At 35.9% G+C, this 15,363-nt stretch overlaps 1 protein-coding gene across 1 annotated transcript in view; it reads right to left on the minus strand.

The window, feature by feature from the left end:
* The window catches only part of AKAP9 (A-kinase anchoring protein 9), a 149,008-nt gene that overhangs the window by 81,995 nt on the left and 51,650 nt on the right, over positions 1-15,363 (minus strand). Inside the window, exons 11-15 of the mRNA XM_065884369.1 lie at positions 12,317-12,461; positions 11,502-11,587; positions 6,025-6,139; positions 5,364-5,562; positions 374-470 (exon numbers count right to left, since the gene is read on the minus strand). Coding sequence (XP_065740441.1) covers positions 374-470; positions 5,364-5,562; positions 6,025-6,139; positions 11,502-11,587; positions 12,317-12,461 — 642 coding nt within the window. The remainder of the gene's footprint in view (positions 1-373; positions 471-5,363; positions 5,563-6,024; positions 6,140-11,501; positions 11,588-12,316; positions 12,462-15,363) is intronic.

Genomic DNA, 15,363 nt, shown 5'->3' on the forward strand with positions numbered 1-15,363 from the left:
TCCAGAGACAGCCTAGTTCAACTCCCCATGGTAGGAAGGAAAGCTGTTTCTCTTTTCTGAAACTAATTTGTTATAAAGTTCAGGGCACTGAAACTAATTTGTAATACACCCCATGTTATATAAAACAAGACAAATTTTAAATTAGAATGTATTTAGGGGGAAAAAGCACCTCTCAATTTTAACTTTCTTGTGTTTTTCCTATGCTATGAAAGTACATCAAATTTCTTCACTTATATATTCTTCTGGGTCTTTTACATAATGTATTATCCTCATATTTACTATACTTAATTCTTAGCAACTATTTATTGGATAATTATTAAACCACAGACATAAAAATGAAATCAGTGTATTTAACAGTTTAAAGATATAATACCTCTGTTGCACCATCGATGTTCTGTTTTAGACAACTTCCAGGGTATACTGTTTTCTGTACATCAGATTCAGTAAATACCATTGAACCAATGGAAAAGCTAAAAATAAATAAAAGAGGATGAAAGAATTAGTGTTGTGTGTAAATTTTACTGTTAGTCCAAATTTACAGCATGCATAAAATGTGCATTGGGGCAATGAAAACAAGAATGACAGGTCAAGAGTTACAGGTATTGTAACTTAAGTCATATTTTTTTTTTTTTTTTTCCATATGCGGGCCTCTCACTGCCGTGGCCTCTCCCGCTGCGGAGCACAGGCTCCGGACACACAGGCTCAGCGGCCATGGCCCACAGGCCCAGCCGCTCCACGGCATGTGAGATCTTCCCGGACCAGGGTACGAACCTGTGTCCCCTGCATCGGCAGGCGGACTCTCAACCACTGCGCCACCAGGGAAGCCCTTAAGTCATATTTTTGACTGATTAAAAATAAAGCAGCAGAATTAAATGATAGAATATTTTAACAGATTATCCCTGAATTTTATGCCATTGTATAAAGTCTACTACAAAAGCATGACATGGAGCTGTTTATAAGTATTAACTTTTTTTTTTTTTTTTTTGGTACGCAGGCCTCTCACTGTTGTGGCCTCTTCCATTGCGGAGCACAGGCTCCGGACGCGCAGGCTCAGCGGCCATGGCTCACGGGCCCAGCCGCTCCGCGGCATGTGGAATCTTCCCAGACTGGGGCACGAACCTGTGTCCCCTGCATCAGCAGATGGACTCTCGACCACTGCGCCACCAGGGAAGCCCTAACATTTTTTTAAAGTTACCTATGCTATTATTGAGTAAAAACAGTTTGTAAAATCTCAGTTTTATTAAAAATTTACACACACACACACACACACACAGAAAAAAAGTCTGGAAGAATACACATCAAAAGCAACACTGATGGGCTTCCCTGGTGGCGCAGTGGTTAAGAATCCACCTGCCAACGCAGGGGACACAAGCTCAATCCCTGGTCCAGGAGGATCCCACATGCCGTGGAGCAGCTATGCCCGTGTGCCACAACTACTGAGCCTGCTCTCTACAGCCAGCGAGCCACAACTACTGAGCCCACGTGTCACAACTACTGAAGCCCGCGTTCCTAGAGCCCATGCTCTGCAACAAGAGAAGCCACTGCAATGAGAAGCCCACACACCGCAACAGAGTAGCCCCCACTCACTGCAACTAGAGAAAGCCCGCGCACAGCAACAAAGACCCAATGCAGCCAATAAATAAATAAATAAAAGACCTTCATTAAAAAAAAAAGTAACACTGATTACCTCTAGTGGAATAGGTGGGCAGTGACAATGAGAAAGATTCTTAATTTATACATAACCACTTCTGGAATTTTTTGTTTTTAATCTATTTAATCTATTTAATCTGTCTTTTGGTATTCATGTCCTTATTCTGGATTGTATTGTATTTGGTCATTTCCAAATGTTCACTCTTACAAATAAAGCTACAGTGCAAATCTTCATAAATATATCTTTGCACACATCTGTAGATGTTTCTACATAAAAAAAATCCTATAATTTCTAACATTTAAAATTTTAATATAATGCCATATTTGAAAAACTTACATTAATTTAACTCCATAACAGTACCATTTAAGTATTTTCTCAAAACTTCAACAACACAGAGTCATAACAGTCTTAAAACTTTCTTAGAACATGTATGTCTTTATTTTTGAGATTACACATTCTTTCAAATGCTACTGGTCGTGAAAGTTTCTTCTGTTGTGACTGGCCTATACATCTTCTATATTCATGTTACATGACCATACAAACTCATTTTTCTTGTCTTTATTCTCTGCCCTTTCCTGGTTCTTCTTTCTTATCATTTTGTCTGTTTCCTCAGAGTTTCTTGCATACACTATTATGATCCTTTGTTTCATGTCTTCTTATTTTCATAGCCCATGGAAAATCCTCCTGATTATTTATCCAGCTATAAAGACCCAAACTTCAAAAAAAAAAAAAAAATGCTGCTTAGTCCACAAGGACTTCAATTCTGTAATTTTATAGCATTTGAAAGTGTTTATCCCAAATTCAAAAAAAATAGTCTGGCTAAAACCAAATTCACTGTTCCCATCTTACAAATTAAGGTCCTACCCTCCACCTGTCTGATTTCTCTATTTATATTAATACATCATAAACCTCCATATTCTCTAGCTCAAACAACAGAGGTCATCTTTCCTCTGCTTTGCTCCTAAGATTTCTTCTATCTCAATGTCTCATAGTCAACCCTTCATTTCCATTCCCCCTGGAGCCACTCCAAAAAATATCATTGCAGAAATGTCAAGTGATGGGCACTGAAAAATGCCACAAAGACATGGGTTTATGTTCCAGCACTTTGGCTGTATTGTCATGTTATATTCCTCAATCATTACTTTAAAAAAATTACTGTTTTGTGAATAAGTATTATTTCAATGATTGGATTGAAGTCCCCTGAGGTAAAGGACCATTTTATATACATCTAAAGTTTCCTCCATGACATCTAGCCAAGTCTCTTCCCAGTCATGGCTTCTTTTAATCCTCACGATCTCACGGTAGTTTTTATTCCCTAATATTACTTAGACATGTTTATATATCAGCCCAAGACCACATAGCCAGTCAAAGGTCAAATCAGGAGTCAAATGTAGTCTGTATGACTCTAAAGCTCATGGTTGTTCCAATTCCATACTATATCGCCAAGAGGTTTCTAGTATGACATCACCAAATACTTGTTAAATGAATGACAATTATTTTTCTTAAACTAGTTCAAGTCTATCTTAGGAGAACAGTATATTCTTTATTCAAAAAGTGCTACAGTTGTGTCCAAATATGTGATGACATTTAACAAGAAATAACTTTAAATACATGTTCGTAGGAGTGAACATGGCAGTCAATAAGCCTCATTTTTGCAGGGTGGGAGAAAACTAATGGTTTTAGTTGAAAGGTATTAATACATTTCCAGTGATTATTAGAGAAACTCTAAAAAAGCATGATGAGCTGGCAAAAAGCCCAAGTGCAAGAACAGCAAAGTAGGTCTACACTTCCAAAAAACTTCCTTTTCTTCATGCTTTGGAGAGAAAACATCACTAATTAAAGGAAGGAAACTTGAAATACTGTAAGTGGTTATGAAAGAGTTCTTGCTATATACCTATTTTCTTTCTTATCAAAAAACCTAAAGTAATAGTTTCCAAATATCAATCTATGGACTGCCTGCTTCAGAATTATCTTGTTACAAATACAAATGACCAGAATCCATCTCTAAGCTACTGAATCTAACTCTTCAAATGTAAAATCCAGTAACCTGTAATTTCAATAATAACAATGAAAAAATAATAATTTCAAACACTAATAATTTCAAAAACCTCCAATGTTTTTAATGCATGGTAAAGTTTGGGAACCACTGACCTCAAATAAAATGGAAGCTTTATAAGGCTGTGCCAATGCTGGATAAACAATTCCAAAGCCTACATACAGACCCTGAATAAAAGATGGAGAAACAGAATGCTTCCGAAGAAGTGTGGAAATTCAGTATTTTGTCTCCAAAAAAACCCAAAACAAAACAAAAAACCCCCTTGTCTTTAGGTTCCAATAACAAGTGCCTATAGAGACATCACTCTCAGAGCAGTAGAGCCAGTCAAAGTTAGGTTAAATCTCTGAGGACTTTATAGAGCTAGTTACATACTACAGCACACTTCCCTACTAAATTATAAACTGTTCATTCATTTAACAAATATTTATTGAGCACCTACTATGCATAGGGAATTATTATAGGGTTTGGGATACAGTGAATAAATAAACAAAAATCCCCTTACAAAGCTTGAACTCCTTCACAGGGGACAGATAACAAAAACAAATAAATAAACCTCCCCTCCAAATATAATATAGACTTGTTTTTATTTTATATAAATATATAGTTTTATATATATAAAACAGTTAATATAGAAAAATGAAGCAGGAAATTCATACACAGAGTTATAAGGGATGATTTTAATTTCAATAGGGTGATCAGGATAGGCCTCATGAGAACATGACATTTGAGTAAAGACCCAAAGGAGGTAAGTGTGTTGGGCATGGAAATACCTAGAGAAATATCATTCCAGGTAGAGGAACAGCAATGAGAGAGAAATTCATAAGGCAGGAGCATACTGATGGTTTGAGTATCTCGAGAAGATTCTGTGGCTTTACAATAGTAAGTGACAAGCAAGTCCGCAGGAGATAAATTCAGAGAGATAAACAGGGACCCATTATATAGGTCCAAGTAAGGCACAGTAAGGACAGAGGAGCACTAGAACAGCATGATTTGTCTTAAATTTTAAAAGCAAAGTTTTCGAACTGTGTTGAGAACGAACTTTAGGGAAGAGTTAGAGTAGAAGCAAGGAGATCTATTGTTGCAGTAATCCAAGTGAGACATGATGATGGCAGGGACCAGGGGATGAGAAGTGGTACAGTTTAGATTTATTTTGGAAGTAGAGATAACAGCATTTCTTGATAGACTGGAAGTGAGGTTTGAAAGAGGAGTCACCAGAGATGGAATTAGATGGCTGCAGAGGAGCAAATTTTGAGGGGAAGATGGAGTTGTATTTTGGACATGGTGAATCTGAGCATTAGATAACCAAGTGAAGAAAGTCCAGTATGACTGCCCATATCAAAGTAGCAAAGACTGGGCATACAATAAACAAGTAACATGCACACCGCCTGATTTAACTTAGCATATTCATAACAACAAGCATCTTTATAAAATAAAGGTGTAAGTAAAATTCCTATTATAAAATGTATTTGGTTTACATTAACATTTACGTCACACATTTCAGAGATGAATTATCTTCTGTTCTTATTTCTTGGCAATGCTATAGCCCATCTCTTTCAAGCAAATTTGCTAAAGTTACACTTTTTTCTTAAAACAACCATACTATGATTGTTACTAAGCTACAAATACTATTGAATGAAATTATAAGTAGATGGATACCTTGGCTGAACTGTAAACTCATTAACAGCTTGTAGCCTTTCCTGCAAAGAATGAATCTCTGCCCCATAGTTTTCTTCAGTTTCTTTCAGTTGCTGCTGCAAAGAGGATACGAAGTTTTCTAATTCCTGAACTTGTCCTTCAAGTTGTTTAATTTTTTCAGTATCTTGCAGAGCAGATAACTTTCTTTTATGACAAACATCTGAGTTACATGAATGGAAGAAAATGCACATTTCAATATAAATTTCTTAGTGAAATACCACAATCACTGTTTTGAATGTGCAGAAAATATTAATTCTTCTTTGAAAAATGTTTTTTAGTAGTAATAACTCAGGTATCAATTTAAACTCATTTAGACTTATGATAACAAGAAAACATGAATAGTGTAATTCAAGATCATTTCTTCTATATTCATGGCTGCAGTACCCCTAAAACTACGAATTTTATGTCTTTAAATTGAAAATAATGTATAACCAGAGAATGTAAGAAGTGGGAAGACATGAGTAGTCTAAATCTTTCATTTTAAGGATGAGAAAACTGAGACCAAAGAGGGTTACAGTGAAATGCCCAATGCACTACGTTGTCTCAAATTTTAAAGTAAAAAATCAAATTACTGAACATTTGGTATAAAAACACCACATTACGGTATATAATCAAAATTTACCAGTGTCTTGAAAATTTGTCATCTGAGGATGGGTTGACAAAAAGTCTGTTTCCTCTTTTGGTAGGTTTTTTTCTGCAAATTCAAGTTTCACATCACCTGTCTGCTGTCTTTGAATCTATTGAAAATAACAGAAGAAAAGCAGTGACATAAATATATGACCTAGGACTGTGAAAACTATATAAAAGCAACTTTACCTTTAAAATGTTTTTTCCAAAATCACCTAAAATTGTGACACTGTAATACAAATATTTTCCCTTCCAAGTTATTCCATGCTCTCTTTTGACACAGTGACTCACATCCCATTCCCTTCACAGCATTGATATTATATTAGTAAACATAATGTTTTTTCATAACCAGAAGGAATTTCATTTTACTATAAAAATAGGAGCTGCACAGAATTTGGTATAAAGTTCATAATAATATTTAAAGTATGACTTGATCTCTGAAATTTCAACTCATACACAGTAAATTTTATATTATCAATACTTAATAACATACCTATTTCTGCTATTAATCTCTGGATATACCTCACATACAACAAGGTAACTGACAAATGTATGCTGTTCTTTATATAAAAGGAAGGAAAACAGCAAAAACAGATAAACCTCAGCTTATTTCCTTAATTATTAAAACTAGGCAGCAATATGTCAGATGTGTATTAATTTAGTCATTCCTCAAATATTTAATAATCGGTCTACTATGTGGCCAGTATTGTGACAAGGGAGAGTAAGAATATAAAAAGAGTAAAAAAAAAAAAAAAAAAAGGTGTACCTGCCCTCACAGAATTCATCAACTAATTGGGGAAGTAAAATTAAACAATTAGAGAAGCATTAAACTATAATGTTTGACTAAAGGGCAATAACAGAAGAAAGACTGATGTGGGTCTGAGTAATTATGGAGGAAGTCAAATTTTATTTGGGCCTCCAACATTTTGGGCAATGATTAGGAAAGTTTACATGGAAGAAAGAATAAGAACATTTGTGAAAGAATGACCTGCTACAAGTAGTGAAGACAATGATCTTGAGGGACGGGGGAAATTGCGCCAGATAAATAAGACAGGTAGGTATAAAGAGCACCGTAAAAGCAAGGGATGAGCTTGGACTTGCTATACTAGATGAACAAAGGATACTGTAGAAGGAGGTGAGCAACAGGATAAAAGCTATTTCCCATGAAAGCTATTTCAGTTGGTACTACTCTTATCACGTCCTCTACCTCACTCCTACCCGCTGTGTACATTTCAACCAAGGATCTTGCCTCCTACTTCCTAGAGAAAATAAAGCCCATCAGGTAAATACTTCAGTTTACAGCTCAACCTTTCTATACTGTCACTTAATTCATTCAGTAAACATATAGTAAGCCTTTACCATGTGCTAAACAAAGCACTGTGCTAAGAAGAGGAAATGGAAATAAAGAGAAGACTTCCTGACTGAAGAATGGAACAGGAAAGAAAGGAAGGTAATCAAGTATTTAAAATAATGGAGAAAGGTAGGTGCAAAAAAATAAAAAGTACAGATATTAAGAGAATGGAGGGAGAAATTTCTAGTCTAGGAGGATAGGTAAAGAAGATGACACAAAGGGTAATCTGGGACGAAGTGAGAGAATGGCATGGACATATATATACTACCAAATGTACTAGCTAGTGGGAAGCAGCCGCATAGCACAGGGAGATCAGCTGGGTGATTTGTGACAACCTAGAGGGGTGGGATAGGAAGGGTGGGAGGGAGATGCAAGAGGAAGGAGATATGGGGATATATGTATATGTATAGCTGATTCACTTTGTTATAAAGCAGAAATTAACACACCATTGTAAAGCAATTATACTCCAATAAAGATGTTTAAAAATAAAAAAGGTGACACAAAAGACATAACATTTGAACCAACTGGAATTATAAGTAGGAATACACTAAGCAAATTGGAGGGGGAAGGACAGTGTTAGACAGAAAAAACAGCATGCAAAAAAACCCCAGGGGTCTGAAAGATATGGGTGTATTTTGGAAACTCTAAGTATTTCAATATGGCTAAAATGAGGAAGAGGATTAGTAGATGAGGCTAACAGGTTAAGCAGTGATGTACTGCCGACTGACTCATCCCAACCAACGTCTGGGATGCCTCTACAGTTGTAGCCAACTTGCTGGGATAAAATGTGAAATTCACTTTTTAATCTATTGTGCAGAAAAGAGTTAACACAGAAGTTGTGAGATTTCTATCTCTTTAAAAAGGCCTGCTTACAAGTCTGCCCCTTAGCTGGCATCTGGAAACTTAGCTGGTAAACGGTTCTCTACACTAATATAAAAGTTTCCCTAAATTGTAAGGGAGTCTCATGTACAAGCAATATGGTTTATGCTGAACACATGTTTTCTTTCTGGAAGTCTGAATTTGGTATGTTCTGGCAGAGGATGCCCATTTGGCTGACACCTGATAAAAAAGAACTATGGTTTTCTAGGCTTAGGTGAGCTTCCTTAGTAGTCAAAACTTAGCATGTATCGTCACAACTGCAAGAGGAATGAAGTGTGTCTTCCTGTGACTCCACTAGGAGAGAATTTTAGAAGTTTGTGCCTATTTCCTCCAGACTTTGCCCCATGCTCCTTTTCAAACCTTTATGGGGCTGATTTTGCTTTGTATCCTTTTGCTGTAATAAATCTTAGCCTTGAGTACCACTAATATGTTGAATTCTATAAGTTCTTCTGGTGAACCACTGAACTGAGGAGTGGTCTTAGGGACCCTGAGCACACCCATACTCTGCCTTATTATACAGACATGTAAGGTGTAAGTTTCACTGATACAGGGAATGAAAAAAATAATGAGTTGTCTTGGTCTTGCTCCTTGTTCAAGATAATACTGAGCATGTGTTTACACGTACAGTTGCAAAGTATAAGTTTGACTTTAATTCTAGGCTATAGAAGTATTCTTTTGGGTACCAAACAGTTTTTCGGTTTTTTTTTCCTTCCTAATTGTTTCCCAATTAGGGGAAAAAAAAATCCTTTTTATTTTTAATACTTCCCAACACTTAAAAAAGCAAAAGACCTCACATAAAATTGATAAACTGAAGGAATAAACAACACTGGGCCCTGCTCCTACGTGACAACAACATGTGAAGCTGAGCAGTCTCTGCCCCCTTTAGATGAGGTATGTTTTCTCCAGGTTTCACTTTTCCAGCTTTCACTTGGCCTTCTTCACTTACTTTATGAGCTGAGCTCACGTAGGCATTTATGTTCATGATCTCTGACATATATCTCTCCTCCCTCCCCATGACTCAATTAAAATCATAATGAATCTTTAAAAGGTATAAATCCATAATAAACCAAAAAATAAAAGAGACTAAGAAAGATTTCAACAGAAAAGGTGTGGCAGAATACTGATTAAGCAGGGTGGAGGAAGGAGCAGCCTAAAGCACACGTGAAGGGAGCCACAGTTATAGCAGACAGTTAGCTTACCTAGTAGAACCCTAGAAAGGCCCCAGGCTCAGAGAGAGATCGATGACAGGTAGAGATCAGAAAACAAATATATTGACCTTTAACTAATCACAGTATAGCCCTTTCTGCTGATTTCAGCCAGGAAGAAGCCTGGTGGCAGGTAAAAGTTTTTCTCAAAACAAACTGAAAGAAGTGTCTGGGGAGAACTAAGGAGGCAAGTGTGGGTGTTTGTGTTCCAGAGTAGCCTCCCACATTCTGGCACTGGGGAAGGGAGGTTTGTGTCTCACCAAAGGAAACTGTTCCCCACTCACTGTCCTGAAAGGAAAGAGGCAAAATGACAAACATCACTGTAGTGACTTGCTTACTGTAACCCCTCCTACACTATTTAATAGTTTCAACTATGTACTGCCATAAGGAAAACCAACATATTTTTGAAAGAATACAAGGATGGAAGGTAAGAAAGCAGAAAGAAAATTTGATAATTAAGAATTCACTGGTAACTTTCACCAAAGAAAGTTTAGTGAAGTATAAGTTTGGAGGTTGTTTACAGTGGGTAGAAGAGAGAGCAAGACAGGAAGAGATGGGAAACTATGACTACAGTCTATTCATTCCTTCAAAGAATATGACAATGAAGTTGAAAGAAAACCACAAAGGGAGATATTAGATTCAAGGAAGACTGGTTATGTTCTAAATAGTGGAGACAAGAGGAATATGCAAGGGGCAAGAAAGACAGAAATAAGAAACACAGACAAAGAGGCTGAAAGCACAGAAGGGAGGGAAGAAACAGGTTATCAATCTTAGAGGAGACAGAAGGTGATGTTAACAAAAGGACAGGAAATAAAATAACCTTGGTTATAAAAAGGGATAACTTCTTCTGAGACAGAAGGAAAACAGAGTATTTCCAGATTTAAAGAAATACATATGGTCTAGAGGTAGCAAGATGAGATAATTTATAACTGATAGCTCCCATACTCACAGAAAAATGAGAAATAAGGCCATCTGCAAAGAAAAAAGGGGAGTAGAAATGGAATGTATGACTCGAGGGAAGTTATAACATTAGGTAGCATCCACTGAGGGGACTATGAGAGAATAAATGACAACATAAAAGAATTGTCAAGTGATCCTGAGCGTCCAGCTGCAGTCAGAGACCATGATCATGCAGTGTCACCAAACCACATCACCATCTAATTTTCTTAGCAGCCCTCAGAAACCCAAGTATGAGTGAAGAAGAAGGGTTCTCAGAGGCAGGATAAGGGCAGCAGAAAAACAAGAAATCTAGACTACTAAGGGTACTTGGTAAGAAAACGGTATGATGATTCTGAATAGGGTTCAATATCTAGCTATGAATGGAAGGAGAAAGAAAACTAGTAATTGTAGAGAAATGTGGAATTAAAGAAGGGCTTTGAATCTATCCACCATCCACCTGTCCTCCTACATAGTTATCTGTAAGATACTGGGATAGGTTTATAGATTTTAGGAAAGGCTGGATAAGGTTGTGCTTTAATTGTACAGAAAGAGGAAGAGAGAGGGAAAGGAGAAAGGGGGTAAAATAGAATGGGAAAAAGAAGGAGGGGAAGAGAAAGAGGAAGAACTAATATACATCATTTTTCTGATGTAGTTAATTAATTATATGATGCCATCTATACTCTCTTAGTTTTCTATGTGCACATTTCTAAAACAACTGCTTGAAAGAAATTTTATATAACACACCATGTGAAACCAGCTATATTCTAAACAACTAATCACATTTTTCTCTAAAACAGACTCACTGCTTTAAAAAATGTTATATGTAAAATTAAATGCAACTGTTTCACAAAGTTTACAATTTGACATTTTATATACATTTTAACTTTATCATGACTTCAAAAACTCTCTAAAGGGGTAAAGAGTATTCAAATTGCAGAAATTCCTTCAGCTCACTGATACTATATATATATGTCACTTTTCCCTAATTTTCTTTTCATGTTCACTTATTTTAGAAATTCTTGGTTGATGAAATAGCTTACAAAATAGCAGGTAATACAATAAATGCAAACATCATAATACATTTTCCATTTTACAGACCTTACTTAATCGTGACTGAAGTACCAAGAGTTTGTTGTATTCTTCTGTTACTTTGTTGAGAAGAGTTTGCACATTTTCCTGAAAATCTAAATAATAAACAATTATAATAATTTCACTCTACAATAAAAGTCTGCTTCTTTCAATAAGTATTATTCATCAATTCATAACTTCAGAAAATTGCCTGCTAGAAGTAAAATTCATAGATTTAGTAACCAACAATTAAAACCTCAATAATGTGGAACACCTGCTACAAAGATTAACTTGACAATTTCACATTAAAATACATTAATTTCTTTTGGCATTCATTAATTTGTACATATTTGTTCATTCTTCATACAAATGGACAGGGGTAGGAAACATTTTATCTGTGAAGGAATATCAAAAAAATTAATTGAGGTTATAATTTGTAAAAATGAACTAATATAGGATTCCTATTAAGAAAGATAACTGAATGTCTTATTCTTTAAAAAAAAAATAAAACCCCGACAGACTTATTCAATAAAATACCACAACTTTTAAAGGTTTGGATCTATGGTATAAAATTAAGAATTATAGTGAGAAAAGATGGAAGTAGAGGAACAGAGGATAAAGAGACAAGGAAACTTGTAGACAGCTTTGGTTCTCTTTATATCACAATTACTGCATTGTAAAACTAGAAATGTACATTAAAGATTTAAGATTTCATGAACCTGAAAAAACAAGATGTTAAGATAACTCAAATTGGCTAAGTGATAAAATCATTAATTAACAGAGAAAGTTCATCAATTCATTTAAGAAAATTACTCTGTTTAATAATGTGGTAAAGCCTTTATTACCTTGAACTTCATATTTATAATCTTGCAATTCTAGTTCTTGATTTTCAGAAGTGTGAACACCAGAAGTCTCTTTCTCTTTCTCTTCTACATTTACTTCACATTTTAAAGCAGAAGTATAATGTTCACCAAGGACACTGCAAAAAGTCTGTTGACAACAAAATTAGGTATTTTATGAAATTAAAATTTTGATTTCTGCCACTAAAGATCATTAAACACTATTTTTCTATATGCAAAAGACAGTCAAAATGACACAGAAAAATCAGTAAGAAAACACTCTTCTGTATACCAAATCAATCTGCAAAAGAAATAACCAAGTCTAAATCTTTCTCTCTCCACATATAGAATGTGAAATTCTTCTTACACCAGGAAAATATTGATAGTCTTCATTATCTATAATATATATCAAATATATCTATCAAATTATAACTTTTTGCTTCTTCCTCATAATGAATATATCTTGTACTTTAATCTACCACTTTCTGGCTTGGATCCTATTCTGATGTTATCTCTGTAAGGTCGACTACCCTTGTGAAAAACACCATAAGATGAGGACAGAAGTTCAAAAAGTAGTCTATAAATTCTATAGTCTATAAATTCTACAATATATGAAGTAGGAGATCACATTCATAGACTTTAACATAAGAGAATACTATTCTGTGGTTTACACATGGAAAAAAAAATATTTGACACATCATTCTGGTTTTTCTCCTGAGCAACAGATAATTTTATCATCACTTACAAATAACATATGCCACCTAATCATCTGATAAGCCCTCTAAATAAGTTTCACCTGTGCCCCTCATGCAACTGGAAATAACAATCAACAACTCCTAGACTTAACCAATTTGCTTATTGTTGCTATTTCTTGAAACTATACTATTAATAATTGACTTGATTAAATTTTCAACACAGTCCCTAAGGTAGAATTTTATCATAAATTGATAAATTGATTCAGGTTGGTAGAAACCCGATCATCCAACTTACAGGTGAGGCAACAGACCCAGAAAGATGAAGTAACTAGTCCATAGTAACATCAATGATTAGTGACAAAACCAGGTTTCACGATGAACCCCAGGGGACCTCTCCATTACAAGCTGATTCATATTTCAACTTCAGATTAGGGGGTCAAGTAAAACCATTAATAGAAGAAAAGAAAATATAAAGTCAGCTTATAAATAAACTACTGTGACTTGGGCCCTCTTTCCATATTTACAGACTATCAACAATGGATATGAAAGGACAATCAATGCCTGAACCCTTCGGCAGAGGTGGAGGCTGAATGAATGTGGTTATTTCTGACTTTCTTTTGCTTTTTTGAATACTGTTTTCGAACTATTCTGTAGGTAATCAGAATCAGTAAGGGAGCTTTACCTTCCCAACTAATACCATCCTCCTCCCTCTTCGATTCACAAATACACAGGCTAGGATGGAGATCTGTGACAAAGCCTAGGCATGTATTTTAAATTTTGAACTATTTCAAATATGCAGAAAAAGTAGTTCATCTATTACCTAGCTGTAACAAATACTAATATTTTGTCATATTATATCCATATTTTTAAAAAGAAATAGAACATTACATACAGATTTGAAGATTTCTGAATTAAGTACTGCTTACCTATTTCATTCACCTGTCTCTCTGCCCAGAGGTGATTACTCTAACATGCATGTTTTTATACTTTTTCTTTTGAGATTTGCTGATATTAGTACACCTAGCAAACACTGCAATGTGGTGTTCCATTGTACAGATATAACACAATTTGTTTATTCATTTGTCTGTAGATAAAAACCTGAGTTGTTTCTAATTTTTGACTTAACATAGACATTCTTGCAATGAACATATCTGGTTGTGCACAAATGTGAGCCTAAGTAGAAGTAAATGCCTGGGCTGTGTGATGTACATATCTTCAACAATATACCTTGCCAATCTGCTTCTCAAGGTAGTACACCCCCACCAGCAGTGTAGAAGCGCTCCTATTTCACCTGATCTTCACAAATATATTTATACTTGGCATAATTAGTTTTTAGATTTGGCAATCTACAGTGTGAAATCTTATCTCACTAGTCTTGTGCAAGATCCCCAGGTAAGTCATCAAATCACTCAACCACCAAAGCGGGCAGGGGTAGGAGACAGACCTGCTTAAGGCTCTATCGGTCTGTTTTTTTAAATTAGGCATAACTTTTGTGTATTCTACTGCTGAGATAATTTACCTAGATTTCTTTTGTTTCGAACTGATTATCAGGAAAACATTTTCTTTTCTTTTTTTTTTTTTTGCGGTACGTGGGCCTCTCACTGTTGTGGCCTCTCCTGTTGCGGAGCACAGGCTCCGGACGTGCAGGCTCAGCGGCCATTGCTCACAGGCCTAGCCGCTCCGCTGCATGCGGGATCTTCCCGGACCGGGGGTCAAACCTGTGTCCCCTGCATCGGCAGGCGGACGCTCAACCATTGCGCCACCAGGGAAGCCCCAGGAAAACATTTAAATGCTCATTTTAAACTTAAAAACTCAGCAATATTTTCTAAATACAGTTCCGAGGTAAGATAGTAGGGAAAACTAAGATGATTCTGCCTATCAAATTTATAGTAACTTAAAATTTAGCATTTCTTGTCTGAAAGTACTTTAAAAATATATATATCTTTATTGGAGTATAATTGCTTCACACTGTTGTGTTAGTTTCTGTTGTACAACAAAGCGAATCAACTATAACATATACATGTATCCCCATATACCCTCCCTCTTGAGCCTCCCTCCCACCCTCCCTATCCCACCCCTCTAGGTCATCACAAAGCACCGAGCTGATCTCCCTGTACTACGCAGCAGCTTCCCACTAGCCCATCCATTTTACATTTGTAGTGTATATATGTCAGTGCTACTCTCTCACTGAGTCCCAGCTTCCCCTTCCCTGTGTCCTCAAGTCTGTTCTCTACGTCTGCGTCTTTATTCCTGCCCTGCCACTAAGTTCATCAGTAATGTTTTTTTAGATTCCATATATGTGCATTAGCATAGGGTATTTGTTTTTCTCTTTCTGACTTAATTCACTCTGTATGACAC

Source organism: Phocoena phocoena, chromosome 9 (genome assembly GCF_963924675.1).
Source record: "Phocoena phocoena chromosome 9, mPhoPho1.1, whole genome shotgun sequence".
In the NCBI taxonomy this organism is placed as follows: Eukaryota; Metazoa; Chordata; class Mammalia; order Artiodactyla; family Phocoenidae; genus Phocoena; species Phocoena phocoena.